Source organism: Nycticebus coucang, chromosome 4 (assembly GCF_027406575.1).
Source record: "Nycticebus coucang isolate mNycCou1 chromosome 4, mNycCou1.pri, whole genome shotgun sequence".
Classification (NCBI taxonomy): domain Eukaryota; kingdom Metazoa; phylum Chordata; class Mammalia; order Primates; family Lorisidae; genus Nycticebus; species Nycticebus coucang.
In genome coordinates this window covers 94,709,056-94,733,199 of record NC_069783.1, presented here as the reverse complement: position 1 = coordinate 94,733,199, position 24,144 = coordinate 94,709,056, and the positions used below count along the sequence as shown (strand labels likewise).

The following is a 24,144-nucleotide window of genomic DNA, read 5'->3' as shown; positions in this document are numbered from 1 at the left end:
AGTCTTCAGATAAAAGGGCTGATAAAAGGCAGTCTGAAATGCTCTTATTTGGTTGTTCAGTAACACAACATTCTTGTACATAGAAACCTCAGGTTTTTCTTAAGCACAACATTTAAGAATTCCAAACATTGGGCAGCACCTGTGGCTCAGTGAGTAGGGCGCCGGCCCCATATACTGAGGGTGGCGGGTTCAAACCCAGCCCCGGCCGAACTGCAACAAAAAAAATAGCTGGGCGTTGTAGTGGGCACCTGTAGTCCCAGCTGCTCGGGAGGCTGAGGCAGAAGAATTGTATAAGCCCAAGAGCTGGAGGTTGCTGTGAGTCCTGTGACATCATGGCACTCTACCAAGGGCGGTAAAGTGAGACTCTGTCTCTACAAAAAAAAAAAAAGAATTCCAAACATTAAGACCTATAAACAGAGTTTTTTTTAATATCTACTAGTTTTAATGACATATACTAATTACAACTTTAACTCTCTTTTTAGTAATTTTATTTCAGGTTTATGTTAGAGTACAAATAACTAGGTCAAAATATTTGGTTTGGTTAAGTAGAGTCCCACATGTAAGCAGTTTATGAGTATTTTTAGGTCCAAATACATGATTACTTTCAATCTATACTTTCATACACATTTATTTCTGAGAATAGGAACAATGTCCATTTTCAAATTTATCAATAAAGTGCTTTCAATTAATCTTACATAATTAATATAAATTAGGTGATGCGTCTTTAATATTGGAAAAAGAATATTTTTTCTTTGCATACTATTTTATACAGGTACTAAAATGAATTTTATAATTTTAAAAATAGTATTTTGTTCTTAAAACTTTTTGTGATTTATTTATTTGAGACAGAGTCTCACTCTGTTGCCCTGGGAAGAGTGCCTGATGTTGTAGCTCACAGAAACCTCAAACTCTTGGGCTCAAGTAATCCTCTCAACACCTGGGACTATAGGTACTCACCACAACACCCTGCTAACTTTTCCATTTTTAATAGAGACCGGGTTTCTTGCTTAGGCTGGTCTTGAACTCCTGAGCTCAAGGCATCCACCCACCTCGGCCTCCCAGAGTACTAAGATTACAGGCCTGAGCTGCCACAGCTGGCTTCTTAAAACCTTCTTAAACTAAAATCATCTTTTACTCATGTATCTTGCAAAACTATGACATTAAAGATGCCCCTTCAGGGGGGTTTGCAGTTATATATTTCCATGAAAAATGTTCACTAGTAAAACAAGATCAAGAAACTTGTTTTTCGAGGGACAAGGGTCTTACAAAGCAAAGATTAGACCTGACAAGACTGGCTACCTCCTACCGGAGGAGTGGATCCGGGAGAGTGGTACAGTGGGAAATTCACAAAGTGCAGCATCCTTTTCTTCTTGTCTAGCCCGCTATTTGGGACCTTTCAAATGCACAACTTCTTCTCTGCTACCCCAAACGTTTCCCAAGATGTAAATACCATGGCAGCCTTTAGAATGGACAGAAGAAAGCAAAAAATTAGCATTTCACATAAAATTTCCAGTTGAATCTTCCCAATATCACTGTAAGGAAAGGATGGCGGTATAAGGAATGTATGTGATTCTTTTTTATACAGAAGGGGATAAAGCACTGAGAGGTAAGATAATGAGTCCGTGGTGATAAAAAGATTTTTGAAACAACGTGAAACTCAGGTTGAAAAAACAAGCAAACTTTGCTATTTATCCACCACAAAATTATAAGTGTTTTAACTTACATGATAGCTAACCATCCACATATATGTTACGTGACTTGAATGTTTCTTTGAACCTGCTCCTGAGATGTGCTTGGAACATGCTATGAGTACCTTTCTCTTTGAAATTTGTATTTTTCATTTCAGCACTATAAGACATAACCTATCTCAGCCTTATGAACAACATTATTTGCAATTGAAAATAATACTGCTTATCCAATTATTTGGAATTTATTTAAAGGTAAATTGTCTTATTCATAGCGTTTCATAACTATCAGTTCCTTTGAGAATAAATCTGTAAATTAAATGGCAATCAGGGTTCTAGGAATTCTTATTTGCTTATTTTATAGTTATCCTTAAAAGCCATTGGTTGCCAGATGAATAATAGATATTTGTTGTTGCTTGCTTGAAATGCCAGACGACGCTCAGACTAATCTTGAAGTGCAAGGTTAATTTTTTAAGACAACGAGGATGAAGTTGGATATCACATGTATTTTTATCAACATTTTTAATATTTTAATTTAAAAAGCATAGAGTTGAATATCTATGCTGAATACATATTATATTTTAATGTAAAACATAGAACCCTAAATCTAACTTCTGAGATTTTTAAAGTAATACATATATGCAGTTTTTTCAAAAATACAGGGCATAAAGATAAAATAAAAAGCACTTCCCAGGGAAAAGGCTTAGAAGGAAACACCCAGAGGAAACAATGAGACAAGCACCTGTAAGGCCAGATTGTTTTCAGAATATTGTTTCCCACCTAAAGAACCAGGGCTCCTTGGAGAAACAGCTAGTTCCTAGGACAGAAAATGTACAAAATAGGCTTATAGTAGCTTGTCATTCGAGAATGTAAGCAGAGTGGCAAAGACTCCCAAGGTCTGGATGGAATTGGAGAACATTCTCTTGGTAAAGTATCACAAGCATGGAAAAGCAAGCATCCAATGTATTCAGTACTAATATGAAGCCAGTAGATGAACTAATATACAAGAGAAAAACAATTTAATTCAAATTGGAGGTGGGGGAGGAAACAGTGAGTAGAGGGAAGGATTGGTGCGCTCCACCTAATGGGCCCAATGTAAGGAAGGGTGTATGGCACACCTCCTGGGTGCAAGATCCAACTACAACAGGGACATTGCCTAATAAATGCAAACATCATACCCTCGTATTAACCCTAATCATTTGTACCCTCATATTAATCTGAGGGAGAAAAAAAGGACTGTCAGGGTTATGTCAAAAAAATCACAAAACTCACCTTTAAGAAGCTTCCACTAAAACCTTTGGAACATCAAAGAAGGATAATGTCAATGGATTAAAATATATTAAATACGCTTAAATTCACGTGTCCAAAATGGTTAATAATAAAACCTGGTTCACCTTAGGATGATGCTAAAAACTAACTCTTTTTTTCTGGGGGGGGGAATGTAAAATTTTAAAAAATTCCTATTCAAATTGTTGTGTTAAATAGATAATGAGGATCACAAATGGGAGGCGGAGCAAGATGGCCGCCGAGTAACAGCTTCCTTGCATCTGGGCACCGTGAGTCTGGGGATATAGGACTCCAGGCATCTCTGGCTGGTGGGATCTGCCTATCATCACCCCTGAGAGGATACAGGGAGTCAGCGAGAGACTTCTGGACCCCAAGAGGAGGACTAAAACAGTGGAAAACCGGCAAGTGGTCGCGTGTGTTCAATCCGTCTAAACCCGCCCGCAACTGTAAGTTCAGTAGCAGCGAGACTGCAAACCAGAAAGGCGTTACCTGTGAACTGTTTTGGTGTCTTTGGACTTGGCACTCAGCTGAACTGCCTTGGGGAGAGCCTGAGCGGGAGTGCGGAGAACTTTGGCCTTTGTCTAGGGCCCCAGTCTGAGCCGCTGAGCCAGACGGAGCTAATAGGGTTTGGCTCTGGGTCACAGGCAGACATTGTGAGGGATCTGCCCCGGCAAGCTCCGCCCTCAGGGTCGCAGAGCTGGAATTGGGTGGGAGCTGGTAACCCAGCAACCAAGTAGCCTAAGGGTGGGTCTGAGCCGCCTTGCAGCCCTAACCCTCAGGGGCAGAGTGAGACCGGTTTTGGCACACAGGGTAAGTGGATAGCCACTTCAGCAGTGATTCCAGCGACAAGCACTTCCCTGAGAAAGCTTCTGCTCAGTAAGTGAACAAGTTCAAAGTGACTTTTAAGTGGGCTGAAGAGAGATTTAGGGTGTCTACCTGCTGGGGTTTGAGAAACTAGCAGCCCCCAGTCGTATCAGAACTGTGATTAACATCTCATACCCCAGAAGACCACATGTTGCCCAGACAATATTCAATAACATATACATACTTCTTTGTTTTTGGTTGTGGTTTTTTTTTTTTTTTTTTTTGGTTTGGTTGTTTTTTTTGTTTATTTTGATGTTGTGGATTATTGTTTTGTTTTTTAAGTTCAACCTTTTCCATACAGATCGTTTTTCTTTCTCAATTTTTCTAGTTTAATTATAATTTCCCATTGCTGCCTATTTCAATATTTAGAACTTCATTTTTGTTAGTGTTTCTACCACTATTATTTGGATTTTCCGGCCAATTTTATCCCGTAAAGTTTTCTGTTTGCTTGTTTTGGTTTGATTTATAGCATTTTTGTCTTTCCTCTCTACTTGGTGGAGGTGGAGTACTGTGTCTGATCAGGTTAGCAAAGAGCTGCTGACCTCAAGGGAACCACCCAACTGGGCACCCCCCCCAACTGGTGTTTTTTTTTTTAAGGTTGTATCAAAGTACCCTACTGTACACCTATATTGCTCTGTCTCCCTCTTTCTGTGCCTCTCTTCTTTTTGTCAATATTCCTTTTACCCACCCCCTCTCCTTTCTCTATTTTTCCTTTTTTTTTCCTTATCACTCGGTCCTCCTTTCTTTCATCCCTTTTTTGCTCTTAAACCTTCTCACCCTTCTGGTCCTGTAACCCTTAGTCCACAGGCACGAGAACTTAAAGAGCAAGAGGAAGTGAAAGGAAAATTAGGGCAAGGAAACAGATAAAAGAAATCACCCATGAGGAAGAATCAGCAGAAAACTCCAGGCAACATGAAGAACCAGTCCAGAACAACCCCGCCAAGGAACCATGAGGTAGCTACTGCAGAGGATTCCACCTATACAGAAATGTTAGGAATGACAGAAAGGGAATTTAGAATACACATGTTGAAAACAATGAAAGAAATGATGGAAACAATGAAGGAAACTGCTAATAAAGTGGAAAATAACCAAAAGGAAATCCAAAAACAGAATCAAATCAGAGATGAACGATATGAAGAATATAAAAAGGATATAGCAGAGCTGAAGGAAATGAAACAGTCAATCAGGGAACTTAAAGATGCAATGGAAATTATCAGCAACAGGTTAGACCATGCAGAAGAAAGAATTTCAGAGGTAGAAGACAAAGTTTTTGAGATAACTCAGATAGTAAAAGAGGCAGAAAAGAAGAGAGAGAAAGCAGAACGTTCATTGTCAGAATTACGGGACTTTATGAAGCGTTCCAACATACGAGTTATAGGAATTCCAGAAGGGGAAGAAGAATGCCCCAGAGGAATGGAAGCCATACTAGAGAATACTATAAAAGAAAATTTCCCAAATATCACCAAAGATTCTGACACACTGCTTTCAGAGGGCTATCGGACCCCAGGTCGCCTCAACTCTAACCGAGCTTCTCCAAGACACATTGTGATGAACCTGTCCAAAGTCAAGACAAAAGAAAAGATTCTGCAAGCTGCCAGGAGTAAGCGCCAGTTGACCTATAGGGGCAAATCCATCAGATTGACCGCAGACTTCTCTAATGAAACTTTTCAAGCAAGAAGACAATGGTCATCTACCTTTAATCTACTTAAACAGAACAATTTCCAGCCCAGAATTCTGTACCCTGCTAAGCTAAGCTTCAAAATTGACGGAGAAATCAAATCATTTACGGATATACAAACATTGAGGAAATTCGCTACAACAAGACCAGCTCTACAGGAAATACTTCAACCTGTTCTCCACACTGACCACCACAATGGATCAGCAGCAAAGTAAGAACTCAGAAATTAAAGGACAGAACCAAACCTCCACACTGATGCAAAAGATAAAACTAAGCAATGGACTCTCACCAAATAAGATGAATAGAATACTACCACATTTATCAATTATCTCAATAAATGTTAATGGCTTGAATTCCCCACTGAAGAGACATAGATTGGCTGACTGGATTAAAAAACACAAGCCATCCATTTGCTGTCTGCAAGAAACACACCTGGCTTCAAAAGACAAATTAAAGCTCCGAGTCAAGGGTTGGAAGACAATTTTTCAGGCAAATGGAATTCAGAAGAAAAGAGGAGTTGCAATCTTATTTTCAGATACATGTGGATTTAAAGCAACTAAAGTCAAAAAAGACAAAGATGGTCACTTTATATTGGTCAAGGGAAAAATACAACAAGAAGACATTTCAATTCTAAATATCTATGCACCCAATTTAAATGCTCCCAGATTCTTGAAACAGACCTTACTCAGTCTGAGCAATATGATATCTGATAATACCATAATAACAGGGGACCTTAACACTCCTCTTACAGAGCTGGACAGATCCTCTAAACAGAAATTAAACAAGGATATAAGAGACTTAAATGAGACCCTAGAACAACTGTGCTTGATAGACGCATATAGAACACTGCATCCCAAAGATAAAGAATATACATTCTTCTCATCACCCCATGGAACATTCTCCAAAATTGATCATATCCTGGGACACAAAACAAATATCAACAGAATCAAAAGAATTGAAGTTTTACCTTGTATCTTCTCAGACCATAAGGCACTAAAGGTGGAACTCAACTCTAACAAAAATGCTCGACCCCACCCAAAGGCATGGAAACTAAACAATCTTCTGTTGAATAACAGATGAGTGAAGGAAGAAATAAAACAGGAAATCATTAACTTCCTTGAGCATAACAGCAATGAAGACACAAGCTACCAAAACCTGTGGGATACTGCAAAAGCAGTTTTGAGAGGAAAATTCATCGCTTTAGATGCCTACATTCGAAAAACAGAAAGAGAGCACATCAACAATCTCACAAGAGATCTTATGGAATTGGAAAAAGAAGAACAATCTAAGCCTAAACTCAGTAGAAGAAAAGAAATATCCAAAATCAAATCAGAGATCAATGAAATTGAAAACAAAAGAATCATTCAGAAAATTAATGAAACAAGGAGTTGGTTTTTTGAAAAAATAAATAAAATAGATAAACCATTGGCCAGACTAACGAGGAATAGAAAAGTAAAATCTCTAGTAACCTCAATCAGAAATGATAAAGGGGAAATAACAACTGATCCCACAGAGATACAGGAGATCATCTCTGAATAGTACCAGAAACTCTATGCCCAGAAATTTGACAATGTGAAAGAAATGGATCAATATTTGGAGTCACACCCTCTCCTTAGACTCAGCCAGGAAGAAATAGAGCTCCTGAACAGACCAATTTCAAGCACTGAGATCAAAGAAACAATAAAAAAGCTTCCAACCAAAAAATGCCCTGGTCCAGATGGCTTCACACCAGAATTCTATCAAACCTTCAAGGAAGAGCTTATTCCTGTACTGCAGAAATTATTCCAAAAAATTGAGGAAGAAGGAATCTTCCCCAACACATTCTATGAAGCAAACATCACCCTGATACCAAAACCAGGAAAAGACCCAAACAAAAAGGAAAATTTCAGACCAATCTCACTCATGAACATAGACGCAAAAATTCTCAACAAAATCCTAGCCAATAGATTACAGCTTATCATCAAAAAAGTCATTCATCATGATCAAGTAGGCTTCATCCCAGGGATGCAAGACTGGTTTAACATACGCAAGTCTATAAACGTTATCCACCATATTAACAGAAGCAAAAATAAAGATCACATGATCCTCTCAATAGATGCAGAAAAAGCATTTGATAAAATCCAGCATCCTTTTCTAATTAGAACACTGAAGAGTATAGGCATAGGTGGCACATTTCTAAAACTGATTGAAGCTATCTATGACAAACCCACAGCCAATATTTTACTGAATGGAGTAAAACTGAAAGCTTTTCCTCTTAGAACTGGAACCAGACGAGGTTGTCCTCTGTCACCTTTACTATTCAACGTAGTGCTGGAAGTTCTAGCCAATACAATTAGGCAAGACAAGGAAATAAAGGGAATCCAAATGGGAGCAGAGGAGGTCAAACTCTCCCTCTTTGCTGACGACATGATCTTATACTTAGAGAACCCGAAAGACTCAACCACAAGACTCCTAGAAGTCATCAAAAAATACAGTAATGTTTCAGGATATAAAATCAATGTCCACAAGTCAGTAGCCTTTGTGTACACCAATAACAGTCAAGATGAGAAGCTAATTAAGGACACAACTCCCTTCACCATAGTCTCAAAGAAAATGAAATACCTAGGAATATACCTAACAAAGGAGGTGAAGGACCTCTATAAAGAAAACTATGAAATCCTCAGAAAGGAAATAGCAGAGGACATTAACAAATGGAAGAACATACCATGCTCATGGATGGGAAGAATCAACATTATTAAAATGTCTATACTTCCCAAAGCAATCTACCTATTCAATGCCATTCCTATCAAAATACCAACATCGTCCTTTCAAGATTTGGAAAAAATGATTCTGCGTTTTGTATGGAACCGGAAAAAACCCCGTATAGCTAAGGCAGTTCTCTGTAACAAAAACAAAGCTGGGGGCATCAGCATACCAGATTTTAGTCTGTACTACAAAGCCATAGTGGTCAAGACAGCATGGTACTGGCACAAAAACAGAGACATAGACACTTGGAATCGAATTGAAAACCAAGAAATGAAACTAACATTTTACAACCACCTAATCTTTGATAAACCAAACAAGAACATACCTTGGGGGAAAGACTCCCTATTAAATAAATGGTGTTGAGAGAACTGGATGTCTACATGTAAAAGACTGAAACTGGACCCACACCTTTCCCCACTCACAAAAATTGATTGAAGATGGATAAAGGACTTAAACTTAAGGCATGAAACAATAAAAATCCTCAAAGAAAGCATAGGAAAAACACTGGAAGATATTGGGCTGGGGAAAGACTTCATGAAGAAGACTGCCATGGCAATTGCAACAACAACAAAAATACACAAATGGGACTTCATTAAACTGAAAAGCTTCTGTACAGCTAAGGAGACAATAACCAAAGCAAAGAGACAACCTACACAATGGGAAAGGATATTTGCATATTTTCAATCAGACAAAAGCTTGATAACTAGGATCTATAGAGAACTCAAATTAATCCACATGAAAAAAGCCAACAATCTCTTATATCAATGGGCAAGAGACATGAATAGAACTTTCTCTAAAGACGACAGACGAATGGCTAACAAACACATGAAAAAATGTTCATCATCTCTATATATTAGAGAAATGCAAATCAAAACAACCCTGAGATATCATCTAACCCCAGTGAGAATGGCCCACATCACAAAATCTCAAAACTGCAGATGCTGGCCTGGATGTGGAGAGAAGGGAACACTTTTACACTGCTGGTGGGACTGCAAACTAGTACAACCTTTCTGGAAGGAAGTATGGAGAAACCTCAAAGCACTCAAGCTAGACCTCCCATTTCATCCTGCAATCCCATTACTGGGCATCTACCCAGAAGGAAAGAAATCCTTTTATCATAAGGACACTTGTACTAGACTGTTTATTGTAGCTCAATTTACAATCGCCAAAATGTGGAAACAGCCTAAATGCCCACCAACCCAGGAATGGATTAACAAGCCGTGGTATATGTATACCATGGAATACTATTCAGCCATTAAAAAAAATGGAGACTTTACATCCTTCGTATTAACCTGGATGGACGTGGAAGACATTATTCTTAGTAAAGCATCACAAGAATGGAGAAGCATGAATCCTATGTACTCAATTTTGATATGAGGACAATTAATGACAATTATGGTTATGGAGGGGGAAACAGAAAGAGGGAAGGAGGGAGGTGGGCGGGGCCTTGGTATGTGTCACACTTTATGGGGGCAAGACATGATTGCAAGAGGGACTTTACCTAACAATTGCAATCAGTGTAACCTGGCTTATTGTAACCTCAATGAATCCCCAACAATAAAAAAAAAAAAAAATAGATAATGAGAGGGGGTTTCTTTTTCTAGCAGGATTACAGTAAATAAATAAATAGACTGGTAGAAATTAAAATATCACCGTTTGGCATGTCTAATGAATTAAACTGTATTAGAGCAATGAACTTCGGTGGTAGCTAACAGCACAAAGATAGCAACAACCAGACATTTTATGACTCCTGTATTATCCACGAAGTAGTCTTGTGAAAAAAAAAAAAAGACAAACCCGAATCTGATCACATGTCTAGATACATCTTTAGTCAGTGGTGTTTTACTATTAGTAGTATTATCGTTTAGTATAAATTAGGTAGTAGTAACATAGGAGACAGAGAAGTAACGTAATGATACCACAGGAATACACACAGCAACATTCTAACTATGGTAAACTCTATAGAACATATGATCTGGTTTCTTTCTCAAAAAATCAAAAAGGAAAAAAAATATGAAGGGGAACTTAATATATTGAAAGAAACGTAAAAGAGACATAAACTAATAGGAATGTATGGACAGTATTTGAATTCTGATTCTGATTCAACCAAACAAACAAAAATGATAAGATAATCAGAGAATTACAAACTGACTGGATATTTAGTGATAGCAGGTTACTCTGATAACAGCAGTATGTTTTTTGTTTTGTTTTTTTTATTGTTGGGGATTCATTGAGGGTACAATAAGCCAGGTTACACTGTTGCAATTGTTAGGTAAAGTCCCTCTTGCAATCATGTCTTGCCCCCATAAAGTGTGACACACACTAAGGCCCCACCCCCCTCCCTCCGTCAACAGCAGTATGTTTTTTAAAGAATTCCTTCCTCATTTGAGTATACATGTTGTGTTATTTACAGATGAAACGATACAATGTCTGAGATGCTTGTTGAAAAAATGCAGGAGAGGAGAAAAATGGGAAACAAGACCGGCTACGACTTGCTGAAGCTGAGAGAGGGACGCACCGCCCTTCATTATTAGTCTTCTCCTTACTTTGCAGGTGCTTGGCATTTTGTATAATAAAGGGCTTTATGATAGTAAAAAAAGTATCCTTTAAAAAAGAGTAAAATTTCTCTCTTCTTTTCACCTCTTGTCTACCCAAAGTAGTTGCATCAGTTTCCTTCTTTATATAAATTTTGAAACTCTTTTATTATTTGCATAAGTGTTTAGAATTTAATATCTTCAGAGTGAGTTGAATCTTTGATTATTAGGTGTGACTCTATCAGTAATGACACTTTTGGCCTTAAAATCTATTTTATCTGATAAAAATACAGCCCACCTTGGCTTTATTTTTTTATATCTATTTTCATATTTTTATATTTGGTTCTTTATTATAATTTAGGGATATCTCTTAAAAATATATATACTTAGATTGAATGATTTTGCAATCTGCATGTTCAGGTGTTAACTGGTCGGTTTAATTTTTTTACATTTATTATAATTCTTGATATATTTGAACTTATTTCGGTTAGAGTGTTTCATATATTGCTCTTTTACTCATTTTTTCTCTCTGAGTCTACATCTATATATTTTTATCAAAATAAGAACTATTCACTAATGTCTTCTCCTTGTCTTCTTACTACTTTTTCAAGTTATTGTGTTGTTTATTTCCTCAACTTTTTAAGTCGAATATTTAGCACATTGCCTTTTGATTTTCATTCTTTTCTAACACAAGCATTTAAGACTGTAATTTCCTGCAAAATATAGCTTTAGAGGCATCCTATATATATTTTAAAAATTTTACTTTTAAGTATCTCTCTTTAAATCTATACAGATTTTAAAACAGCCTTAATGATGGTTCAGCACCTGTAGCTCAGCGGCTCGGATACCAGCCACATACAGCAGGGCTGGCGGGTTTGAAGCCTGCCCAGACCTTCCAAACAACAATGACAACTACAACAAAATATAGCCGGGCGTTGTGGCGGGTGCCTGTAGTCCCAGCTACTTGGGAGGCTGAAGCAAGAGAATCCCTTAAGCCCAAGAGTTTGAGGTTGCTATGAGCTGTGATGCTTCGGCACTCTGAGGGCAACATAGTGAGACTCTGTCTCAAAACAAATAAATAAATACATAAAACAGCCTTTATTTTATTTTTATTTTTTGAGACAGAGTCTTACTCTGTCACCCTCAGTAGAGTGCCTAGGCATCACAGCTCACAGCAACCTCCAACTCTTGGGCTTAAGTGATTCTCTTGCCTCAGCCTCCCGAGTAGCTGGGACTATAGGTGCCCTCCACAGTGCCCAGCTATTTTTTTTGTTGCAGTTGCCACTGCTGTTTTAGCTGGCCGGGGCCGAGTTTGAACCCACCACCCTTGGTATATGGCGCTGGCGCCCTACCCACTGAGACACAGGTGCCGCCCCAAACAACCTTTACTGAAATACAATAAAATGCATATATTTATAGTGTGTGTGATAAGTTCTCACACATCAGTACACCCGTGAGACCTGCAATCAAGATAAGAAATATATGCATCACTCCTAAAAGTTTCCTTATGCATCTTTGTCATCCTGGCCCCCACCCCCATGTGACCACTAATCTGCTTTCTGTTACTGTGGATTCATTTGTACCTTTAACATTTTTGTATAAATAGAATAATTTACATATGCATACTCTTTCTTGTTTGAGTTCTTTAACTCAGAATAATTATTTTGGATTTCATCTACATTGATCAATAGTTTATTCCCTTTTATTGCTGAGTAGTGTTCCAGTGTGTAGCTATATCACAATTTGTTCATTCATCTGTTGGTAGACATTTGAATTATTTCTAGTTTGAGGCTATTATAAATAAAGCTACTAGGAACATTCATGTAGAAGTCTTTAAATGGACGTGAGCTTTTCTTTCCTTCCTTCTTTATTTTATTTATTTATTTATTTTTGCCTCACTTTGTCACCCCAGGTAGAGTGCCTTAGTGTCACAGCTCACAGCAACCTCAAACTCTCAGGCTCAAGTGATCCTCTAGCCTCAGCCTCCCACGTAACTGGGACTACAGGCACCCACCACCCATGCCCAGCAATTTTATTTCTTTTGGATGAGTACCTAGAAGTGGAATAGCTGGTTAACATGCCAAGTACACACTTACTATTTTAGGAAACTGCCAAACTGTTCTCGAAAGTGCTGCACATTATTTATTCTCACCAGCAGTGTATGAAAGTTACAGGTGTTCTGTCCACCTGCCAGCCCTCGGCGTGGTCAGCCCATTACATCATGGTCATTCTAGTGGTCACACAGGGCTGGCTGGCTTGGGTTTTATTTGCATTTCCTCAGTAACAAATGACATTGAACATCTTTTCATGTGCCTATTTGCCATCAATATATCTTCTGTAATGAATTGACTATTCAAATCTTTTGCTCACTTTTAAATTGTTACATATGTTTTCTTACTATTGAATTCTGATAGTTTACAAATTTTATCTTTTATCACATACATGATTTGCAAATATTTTCTTAGTGTGCAGCATCGTTTTTAAGAGTGTCTTTTAAAGAGCAAGAGTCTTTGTTGCATTGATTTCAACTTCTTAGCAGCTTTCCCCCTCTTGTTTCCTGGGTTTTGTTTGTGAATTTGCTGGATAACCACCTTCCAGTTCAAGTGAATTGTTACTTTATAAAGAAAGCAGATAAAAATTCAAACACTGATTTTGAAAGGGAGTTTGGAATAATTCAGTAAGAGAAACAAAACCTACTTAGATGAGTAGTCAAATTAAATGGACAGTTTGGGGGCATGGGAATCATTTATGGAGAGGGATGGGTTTGCTCTGCTGGGAGAATGGGAAGTGAAGACCCCCGTCTTGGTAAAGGAAAGCACCCCCGGAAAAAGAGGAAAACTAGAAAGCAAGCTGAGTCAGAACAAAGAAAAGTCGGCTAGTTTACATTGAAGCTAGCCATTGGTAGCAAGCTTCTTGCCTTTTCTGAAATTCTAGCCTGTTGGGGGATACAGCTTACAAACACCTTGCTGGGTCTGTGAGTACTCACAGGAGAGTAACCGCCATAGAAGAGATTATGGCAAGTCCTAGAAAAGATACATCTTCTAGAGTGTTTCACGCCCATTAAACAGGCAAAGCAGATACTCTTTGCGGAGATTTACATTTGCCTGGGGCAGAGACCAAGGGAGTAGCTCTAGCTCTGAGATACTGGCAGAAGAACTTTTACCCCTTACAGCAGAGGAAAATCCTGTGGTGGTGAAAGGAAGAAAATGCCTCCCTCCCACGGATCCCTCAGAGGAGATTAACGCTGGTGGCGTTTTACTCCTCAGAGAACTAGCAGAGGTTAACACCTCTCTAGAAATCTGTGTGTGTGACCTCAAGTAGAAGATACAAGGCTCAGATTTCAGATTATTGAAGGCCACCCTTAAGGTTAATAATACTAGGAGCTGATATGATCAATCTGAGAACCTGCTGACGTCTTTGTTCCCTCCCTCATCTTACCCTCTGGGCAAATAAGACTTCAATAAAATCAGAGTGCAGCAAACACTCTGGGCCATTGCTCAGGCCCAGAGTGCTCAGGTCTACGGCAATGGACCTCTGAGCTCCCACTTTTAATTCTACTCTACCTCTCCTGTCTTTCTTTACCATCACTTCTAACTCTGTATTTCTTCAGTGGATAGCTGCCAGTTTCCACAGGTCTCAGCAGACATTGCTCTGCTTTTGTTTCTTGATTATAGGACTACAGAGGTGCTCAAAGTTGTTTCTTTTTTCCTTTTAGAAACTGGTACAAAATTTCCTCTCCTCAGTGAGGCATTTCCCCTTCCCCAAAGCCAGATGTGACTGAGGTATAACTACTGTTTAGCCAGCAGTTTCAGATGTAGTAAAATCACAAATCTAGAACAAAGAAATTTCTTGAAAATGAACACTGTCAACTCTGGAATACTGAAAAACATTTTACTGCGTTCAAATCCACAGAATAAAACACAGTGGGGCAATACAAGAGGAGAGTGGGCTACATAGGAGGACTTCTAAAGCCTGACTAATGAGCACAGAGGGTCTTTTTTTTAATTTATTTATTTTTATTGTTAAATCATAGCTGTGTAATTTAATCTTTGCTTGTACAACCTTGTAGTTTAACTCCTTCCCTTCGGCAACTTATGTCTGCCGTACTCTATGCTAGGAGACATTTTAAATATTTTATTTATACTTTCTAATCCATTGTCCATTTCTCAAAGCCCTTCTCCTCCAGCACTTATCCTGGTTCTCTGTGGACGCGTGACTGTGGCCCACCACGTCCTCTGCTAAAATTTGAGTTCTCAAAGGTCTCTCTGAATTTGCAGTTCCTTTGAGAGAAGCTTGCCGAAGCGGTCCACTCAGTGCCCATCTCAGGCTCCCCATCACCTAAGACAATTCCCTAAATCAAAACTAGGGATGCGCGATCTGCTTGGCAACTTTCCCTCCACTCTATTAAGAAGACCCACAGGCTGTCTGGGCGGCCAGGCCTCTGGGGAGAGGCAGGGACCGCGGTGCGGGTAGGCCGGCAGCCCACAGCAGAGACACCTGCTGCCCGCGCGGCCCCAGCGTTTCTGCGGGAAGTGGAAGGCAGGGCGCGCGCACGCACACGCGCAGACCCCCGGGCGAGAGGGCCCAGGGATGTAGGGATCCGAGGAGACGCGGACGGGCGAGAGGGTCGACCTGGGTTACGTAAGCCAGCGCAAGTAGGCGGGCGCTTCGCGGGGGCAGGAGCTCGGCTGCCCGGGCCGGCTCGCGGCCCCGCAGGGTCCGGCCGCCCACGCCGCGCCGGGGACGCGGCTCCAGCCCTGCGCCCGCCCCAGCCCGCGCTCTCCGCAGCCCGCGGCGCGCCGCCCCTGGTCGCGCGTGGCTGGCGGCGAAGACAGCGCCCGCGCTCCCGCCGCCCGGCTCTGCGCAGCGGAGCATCCGTCCTCCTCTGAGTCTTCGCTGCGGGCCCGAGCCGTCGGCGCAGCCCCGCGGTTATGAGCCCCGAGCCGGTCCCGCCGCCACCGCCCCAGTGTCCCAGCTGTGACTGCGGGGAGCCGTTCGCCCAGCGGCTGGAGAAAGGCGACGAGGCCTTTCGCGCGGGCGAGTATGAGATGGCAGCCGAGCTCTTCCGCTCCATGCTGGCCGGGCTGGCGCAGCCGGACCGCGACCTGTGCCTGCGGCTGGGGGACGCGCTGGCCCGCGCCGGCCGCCTCCCCGAGGCTCTGGGCGCGTTCCGCGGCGCGGCGCGGCTCGGGGCGCTGCGGCCGGAGGAGCTGGGGGAGCTGGCGGGAGGCCTGGCGCGCGCCCTCGGCCTGCGCGAGTGGCGGCTGGGCGCGGGGGGACCGGACCGCGCGCCGGAGGAGCCGGCCGAGGGACAGGCGGCCTCAGCGCCCGCTGCGCCACGCGACCTGCTGGGCTGCCCGCGCTGCCGGCGGCTGCTGCACAGGCCGGTGACGCTGCCCTGCGGGCTCACCGTCTGCAAGCGCTGCGTGGAGCCGGGGTCGGCCAGGCCGCCGCAGCGCCGAGTCAACGTGGTGCTGAGCGGCCTGCTGGAGAAGTGCTTCCCGGCCGAGTGCCGGCTCCGCAGGCTGTCGGGCCAGGCGCGCAGCCTGCAGCGCCAGCAGCAGCCCGAGGCCGCGCTGCTCAGGTGCGACCAGGCCTTGAACCTGGGTGAGTGAGCGGCGGGAGCGGGCCCGCTTCCTCGCACACCTGTAGGGCTGAGTGGCCCAGCTGGGAGCCGACCTGTGGATCAGGGTTCTGGAGCGCTTTGTTCATTTTGCTTTATGAAGGTGGGAGCAGCAACACTCTGCAGCCGGAGTGGCCAGTGTCAGAGGTCAGGTGCATGTACTGGTTGTGTCCCTTCCGGGACCCAGAATAGGAACAGTTTTCCGCGGTCACCCTGACCAGCGCGGTAAAGCCTTGCAATTGCCTTTTCAGACCTTTCTCAGTTGTTTAGGAGTGGGAGGATTACAAAGTATTTTTTGCTCGTCTTGCGGGAAAATGCAAATAACTGACGCGGTAGAGGCGCAGAACGGGAGCGCCTTGTAAGGCTGAGCAGCATTTCCTTTGGGCTTTCAGCTAGAGTGTTCAGGAGGGAACCCTTTCTTTACTTCAGACCGACTGGTTCTATCCTTTCTGTCTCAAAGGCCCTTAGATGTTGTTATGACGTATTTAGCTTATTCAGTCGTTACATTGGTGTGTGTGGTTTTTAATCATTCATTCATATTTACTTAGTTCTGAGACCAGCTAGTCTCTCTCCTGCTTTTGTCAAACCACCACCTGTTAACAGTATGTAATCTAAAGGAAGGCCAAACTTCCATTATTGTATTTAGCTTTTAGTGAGTATGCTCTGTTAGCAATGGTTTTGGGCAGTGTGTGAAAGATGGTTTGTTTTCTGAATCCACTGGTTTTGTAATAGGATGTTAATGACTTAAATCACTATCCATTAACACTTGGTTTAATTTTCTACTAGTGAAAGTATTTTCTTGTATGCTGTAATCAGTATACGTTTCATTTTAAACTTAAGGTTAAGGTCATCTCTTTTCGAAGGCACACACTACAAAGTGACTAACATTCAATTTTGTCTTACAAAACAAATTTGGTTCAGTAATTGAACAAGTGATCTACATCTAAATTGAGGGATTGTCTGCTGGGATAGAGCAGTTAACTCACTTTATATAATAAGCATTATGTAGTTTTTGAGACCAATGTATCCATACTTTAACAGGTTGCATATTTTTGAGTTTTCAATTGTCTTTATGTGTGTGTGGTATAGAACAGTACTAGGTAACAGAATGATTTTGTAAGCCACATATATTATTTAAAATTTTCTGGTAGCCACCTTAAAAATGGTGGGGAAAAAAGAGCAGATGAAACTTGTTTTAGTAATATTATTTGTTTTTTTTTTTTTTGAGACAGAGTCTCTGTCACTCAGGGTAAAGTGCCGGGGCATCATAGCTTACAGAAAACTCTTGGTGCTCAAGTAATCTCTTGCCTCAGCCTCCCAGGTAGCTGGGATCACAGGTGCCCGCCACAATTCCAGCTAGTTTTTCTATATTTAGTGGAGATGGGGTCTCACTCTTGCTCAGGCTGGTCTGGAACTCCTGAGCTCAGATGATCCACCCACCTCAGCCTCCCATGGTGCTACGATTACAGGCATGAGCCACTGTGCCTGCCTGTTTTAGCAATATTTTTAACCCTGTGCATCTAAAATATTATTTTAGCATGTCTTCAATTTTAAAAAATAATTGAGATTTTACTTTTCTTCGATTAAGCCTTTTGAAATCTATTGTATATTTTGCATTCACTGTCCTTTCCAATTCGGATACTAAATTTCTATTTGAGCTGCTTCATCTATACTGCATTTAGATATTGAATAAAATGTAGAAAAATGAGAACTATCATATGCTCTGAAGGGACTGCAAATTATACTTCTGAAAATTGGTTGATAGTTTTTACAGAAGTGTAGTTTTACAGACTTTAGAAGTGAGGGCACGAAACATTGGATGAAAATGAATAGTGATTGTGAGGAAGAATGAGAGAGACCTGTGGGGTAATGTGATGTTCTGTTTCTTGATCCAGGGAATGGATACACAGATGTGTTCACTTTAAACTATATACAGTACTTGGCTGGGTGCAGTGGTTCCTTCCTATAATCCTAGCTCTGTGGGAGACCAGGAGGTTAGGATCACTTGAGATCAGAAGTTTGAGACCAGCCTGAAAAAGACCAAGACCCTGACTATACAAAAAGTAGAAAAATTATCTGGGCATAGCAGTATGTGCATGTAGTCCCAGCTATTTGGAAGGCTGAGGGAGAAGCCCAGGAATTTGAGGTTGCAGTGAGCTATGATGATACCATTATACTCTAGCTGGTGTGACAGAGTGAGACTTTGTCTTTATAAAAAATAAAAAATCCTGTATACTTATATTTTAAATGTTTCTATGTTTATTATAAACCGCAATTTAAAAGTTTTAAAAACGTAGACTATTTCTGTTCAATTCATGAGAATTTGTATAGAACATATTCAGAATTTATTTTCTATTCAAAGATTAGGAAAAGAAGTAAAATTTCCTTTATTAAAAATCCAGGACACAATTATAAGAGGGACTTTTTACCTAACAAATGTAATCAATGTAACCTGGTTCTTTGCACCCTCAATGAATCCCCAACAGTTAAAAAAAAAATTATAGGAAAACATTTAATTTCATAATAAATTAGCCCTCAAAAGAGGTTTTGCTATAGTAAAAAAGCTTATAGATGTTCAGGATCAGAAATACCTCTGATATTTATTATGTGACCTTAGCCAAGTAGTCATTAGTGCTGTTTGACAAATATTTCTACCTCTGTATCTTTGCCAAACAAGATAATATTGTACTTCCTGGCACCCTTTTGATGAAGCCTTGTGATTAATTTTGGCCAGTAGTTGTAAGTGGAATTCAAAGTAACTAATACCCATAGTAAAGAAAATAGACAAGTTAACATATGAAAAGATAAAGAATTCAATAGATAATTGGCCATAAAAAACAATCAGATTTCTATCCTAGAACTATGGAATATAGTATCTGAAATTGAAAATTAATTAGATGGGCTACAAGACAGACTACCAGAATCAGAAGTCTGGAGGAGCAAACTCAGAAACAAGTCCGTAGAAAATGCCCAGACTGAATCACGGAAAAAGAAAAACAGTAGAACAGAACATAAGAATTGCATGGGACATGAAAGAAGTTCTACACACAAAATCTATGAAATTGGAATTTCAAAAGAGGAGAGAGAAAAAAGGAGAAAGAGATACTTGAAGGAAAAATGGTTGAGAATTTTCCAAATCTGATGAGAAACTTTAACTCTCTGAATCAAGAAAATCACTAAGTCAAACGAGATGAGCACCAGCACATGCACAAAGCACATCTAAGTATGTGATAGTCGAGTTATTGAAAATCAAAGACAAAGCAGAGAAGACAGGACAGTTTTCTTCAGGGAACCACAGTGAGACTGACGGCTGACTTTTAAATAAAATTATTAAAGCCAGAAGATAATGAAAAAACATCTTGAAAGTGGTAAAACTGACAAAAGCCTTTCTGGAATTTTTTACCCAGCTGAAAATATTTTTTAAAAAATGAAGGTAAAATCAAGATGCTCTAAACAAAGAAATAAGTAAAGCTGAAGGATGTTCTTGCCATCAGAACTGCATTACATGAAATACTAAAGGGAAATCTTCAGGCTAAGGGAAAATTATTTAGGTAGAATTGTAGAATTAAAGGAAGGGATAAAGGTCCCTAGAAAATGTAACCTTATGAATAAATAAAGGACAATATTAACTTTCAAGCAACAATAATGAAGTATTATGGTATTTATAACACAGGTAAGAGTGAAACATATGGCCATAGTACTAAGCAGATGGGCAAATAAAGTTAAATTGTTTTGTGGTCTGTGCATATTTGGGATGGAGTAAAAGTACTGACTTAAATTAAGTTTGCATACTGTTCTCTCTTGGGTAACCACTGAAAGGATCATAAAAGAAAGAAAAATGAAAAGATATAGTGAAATAATAACAAAAATACTTGATTAATCCAAAAGAAAGTGAGAAGGAAGAATAAAGCAGCAGAGAATCAATGGGATGACTAGAAAAGAAATAGAAAAATGGGTAATTTACATTAATTATAAAATGTCTGAATATTTCATTTAAAAAAACAAGTGTTGACACACTGGGTTAAACATAACATAGCTACATGCTGTTTATACATGAAATAAACTTTAGATACAATGATGCAGAAAAAGTTGAAATTAATAGGAAAGAAAATGATATTGTACATACAGAAACCTGATATGGCAAAATACCCCTTGCCTAATGTATTCTTTAAGGCAAGGAGTACCACAGGAGTTGGACATGTTCATAATAAAGGGTCAGTTTAACAGAAAAAATTATATAATATTCCCAAATTGTTACTCATAATAAGTGTCTAAACACACACACACAGCAATGGTAACAAAACTAAAAGAAATAATTGCAGACTTTAAACAAAACTCTTAGGAAATGACAAAGATAGAAAACGTAAGGATGTAGGTTGAAACAACATACATTATCATTTTTATTTAATGAATATACGTCACTACATACAACTGATACAGAATACTACATGATGGATTCAGGTCCCACAACTATAGGCAGTGGGTTGGAGTAGGCCTGTGGTTGTTTTTTGCCAAGTCCTGGGTTAGGCCATCAAAGAAGTTGCAATGTATGTTAAAAGATTGAAATCAGACAGGATATATTTTTTTGAAATGAAACACTGTGGAGCTAAATTAGATAAAACAAGGAATATCTTCAAATATTTGGAAATTCAGTAATATGTTTTAATGTAACTATAGGTGAAATAAGAAATCACAGTGGAAATTAGAAAATAGCTGAACAATGATGAAAGTACAGATATCAAAAGCTGTAGGATGCACTGCTGGTGGGAATGCAAATTAATACATTCCTTTTGTAAAGGTGTTTGGAGAACACTTAGAGATCTAAAAATAGATCTGCCATTCAATCCTATAATTCCTTTAGTAGGTATATACCCAGAAGACCAAAAATCACATTATAACAAAGATATTTGTACCAGAATGTTTATTGCAGCCCAATTCATAATTGCTAAGTCATGGAAAAAGCCCAAGTGCCCATCGATCCACGAATGAATTAATAAACTGTGGTATATGTACACCATGGAATATTATGCAGCCTTAAAGAAAGATGGAGAATTTATCTCTTTCATGTTTACATGGATGGAGCTGGAACATATTCTTCTTAGTAAAGTATCTCAAGAATGGAAGAAAAAGTAGCCAATGTACTCAGCCCTACTATGAAACTAATTTATGGCTTTCATATGAAAACTATAACCCAGGGGGCGGCACCTGTGGCTCAGTCGGTAAGGCGCCGGCCCCATATACCGAGGGTGGCGGATTCAAACCCGGCCCCGGCCAAACTGCAACCAAAAAAAAAATAGCTGGGCGTTGTGGCGGGCGCCTGTAGTAGCTCCCAGCTACTCGGGAGGCTGAGGCAAGAGAATCGCTTAAGCCCAGGAGTTGGAGGTTGCTGTGAGCTGTGTGAGGCCACGGCACTCTACCGAGGGCCATAAAGTGAAACTCTGTCTCTACAAAAAAAAAAAAAAGAAAGAAAACTATAACCCAGTTATAACCTAAGAATATGGGGAAGAGGGAGAGGGAGGCAAGGAAGGGGGGAGGATGGGCGGAGGGAAGGTGATTGGTGGGATTACACCTACGGTGCATCTTACAAGGGTACATGTGAAACTTAGTAAATGTAGAATATAAATGTCTTGACACAATAACTAAGAAAATGCTAGAAAGGCTGTGTTAACCAGTGTGATGAAAATATGTCAAATGGTATATAAAACCAGTGTATGGTGCCCTATGATCACATTAATGTACACAGCTATGATTTATTAATAAAATTAAGAAAAAACTGTAGGATGCACTGAATTGGTGCTTAGAGGAAAATTTATTGCTTCAAAGGCCTGTACTACAAAAGACTGGCTGAAATCTTCAGGCTTCTATGTCAAGATGCTAGAAAAAGAAAAGCAAATTGAACTCAAAGAAACAGAAAGAAGGAAATAAAAGAGAAAAAAATCAATTACAGGACAGCAAAACCCCCCAAAACCAACCCAGTGTCTCTTAGAAGCATAGTTGCAAAAATCCTAGGCAAAATCTGTAAATTGAATTCAGTGGTATCCTTAAAGGACATCACATCAATATCCAATAGAAGATTAAGTTTTGTTTAACCCTAGACAACCAATTGTTGTAATTCATTACATGTGTTGCAGAAAAAAGGGGAAAAAATAATGTGGTTCATGTTAATATCTCTCAGGAAACTAGGAATAATAGGGAACTTTCTTAATTTGTTAAAAGGTATCTGCAAAACCTATAGCAGCCATCAAGATTAATTATGAGATAATGGTTCTCACTGAAGGGAAAAGTGACAAGGGTGTTCACTATTATCTCACCTTTTAGCATTGTGCTGATGTTTCTAGCTAGCACAATGAAGAGAAAATTTAAAAAGGTACTAAGATTAGAAAAATATAACTATAATTATGCATAGATGACATAGGAACTCAAGAATATATGAGCATACCCTCAATGATTCCCAACCAAAAAAAAATATATATGAGCTATTAGAAATTGTTTAAGTGACTTATCAAGATTGCTGAATTTCTGTACAAAGTCTGTACAGAAAGATCAATGATAAAACATAGAAATCAAAATTTTGAAACACCCAATTTCTATAACCAATACATTCCCTGGAATAAATCCTGAAATATCTGACAGATGTTCAATACCTCTCCATTAAAAATACAAAGCATTTCTAAGCAAAATTGAAGTAGACATATAAATGAAAGGATCTATCATCATTTTCATGGATTGCAAAACTCAATATTGGCAAAATGTCTGTTCTATGCAAATTGAACTGTAAATTTGGTTCAATCACAGACAAAATCCCAGCCATTATTTTGGGGGGAAATTGATGAATGGCCAAGGCAATGATGAAGAAAAACAACACAGGGGAAGGATTTACACTAGCAGATATTAACACTTATATAACACTGCAGTCATTAGGACAATTGTATTGGCTCAAGGATAGACTCATGAAAATTGACTCCTACATATACAGTCACTTGATTTACTACAGAGCAGCCAACGGAATTCAGTGGGAGAAAAAAAGTCTGAGGCAGTTGCTTATCCACATGGGAACAAATGAACCTGAATGCCCATTTCATATCATATAATCAAAGTTACAATTAAACATATAGAAGTCATAGGAGATTGTTTTCATGAATTTGGGGTGGGCAGTTATTTCTTAAGTAGGATGCAAAAAGTATAACCATAAAAGAAAAGATGGATACATTGGATTTAATTAAAATGAAGAGCTTCTGTTCCTCAGAGGCCTCAGAAAGATTGAAAAGGGGATATGTGTTTTTAATACAAATATCTTAAGTGAGACCAAAAATGCAGAATAAAGAATGCCTATGATTCAGAAAGAAAAAGGCTGTCTAAATACAGTGAACTCTCACTTAACCATAGTTGATAGGTTCTAGGAAACGATGACTTTAGGTGAAATGATGTATATAATAGCCAAAGGCTTGAACAGATGCTTTGTGAAACTAGATCTCAGAGTGAGCAATTTCTGTATTAAAGACTGCTAACATAATTAGTGGTCAAATGCAAATTAAAAGAAGATATTAGTACATACCCCTAGAGCACATAAAATGAACAATACCAACAGTACCTAGTTATGGCAAGTATTTGAAGCAAGTGGAACCCTTGCATTGCTATTGGAAGCATAAACTGGTATGACTTAAGAAATGGATTTGGCAGTAACAGCTAGAGCTGAACGTACCCATGACCTCTGCAGAAGTGTTTCCA

At 39.7% G+C, this 24,144-nt stretch overlaps 1 protein-coding gene across 5 annotated transcripts in view; it reads left to right on the top strand.

Moving 5' to 3' along the window:
* The first annotated feature begins 15,597 nt into the window (after window positions 1–15,597).
* The window catches only part of LONRF2 (LON peptidase N-terminal domain and ring finger 2), a 142,506-nt gene continuing 133,959 nt past the window's right edge, over window positions 15,598–24,144 (top strand). For 4 of the 5 annotated variants that reach the window (XM_053589553.1, XM_053589552.1, XM_053589551.1 and 1 more), the window contains exon 1: window positions 15,598–16,400. In XM_053589553.1, coding sequence (XP_053445528.1) covers window positions 15,725–16,400 — 676 coding nt within the window. In that variant the 5' untranslated portion in view covers window positions 15,598–15,724. The remainder of the gene's footprint in view (window positions 16,401–24,144) is intronic. The other variant, XM_053589554.1, reaches the window with a different exon arrangement.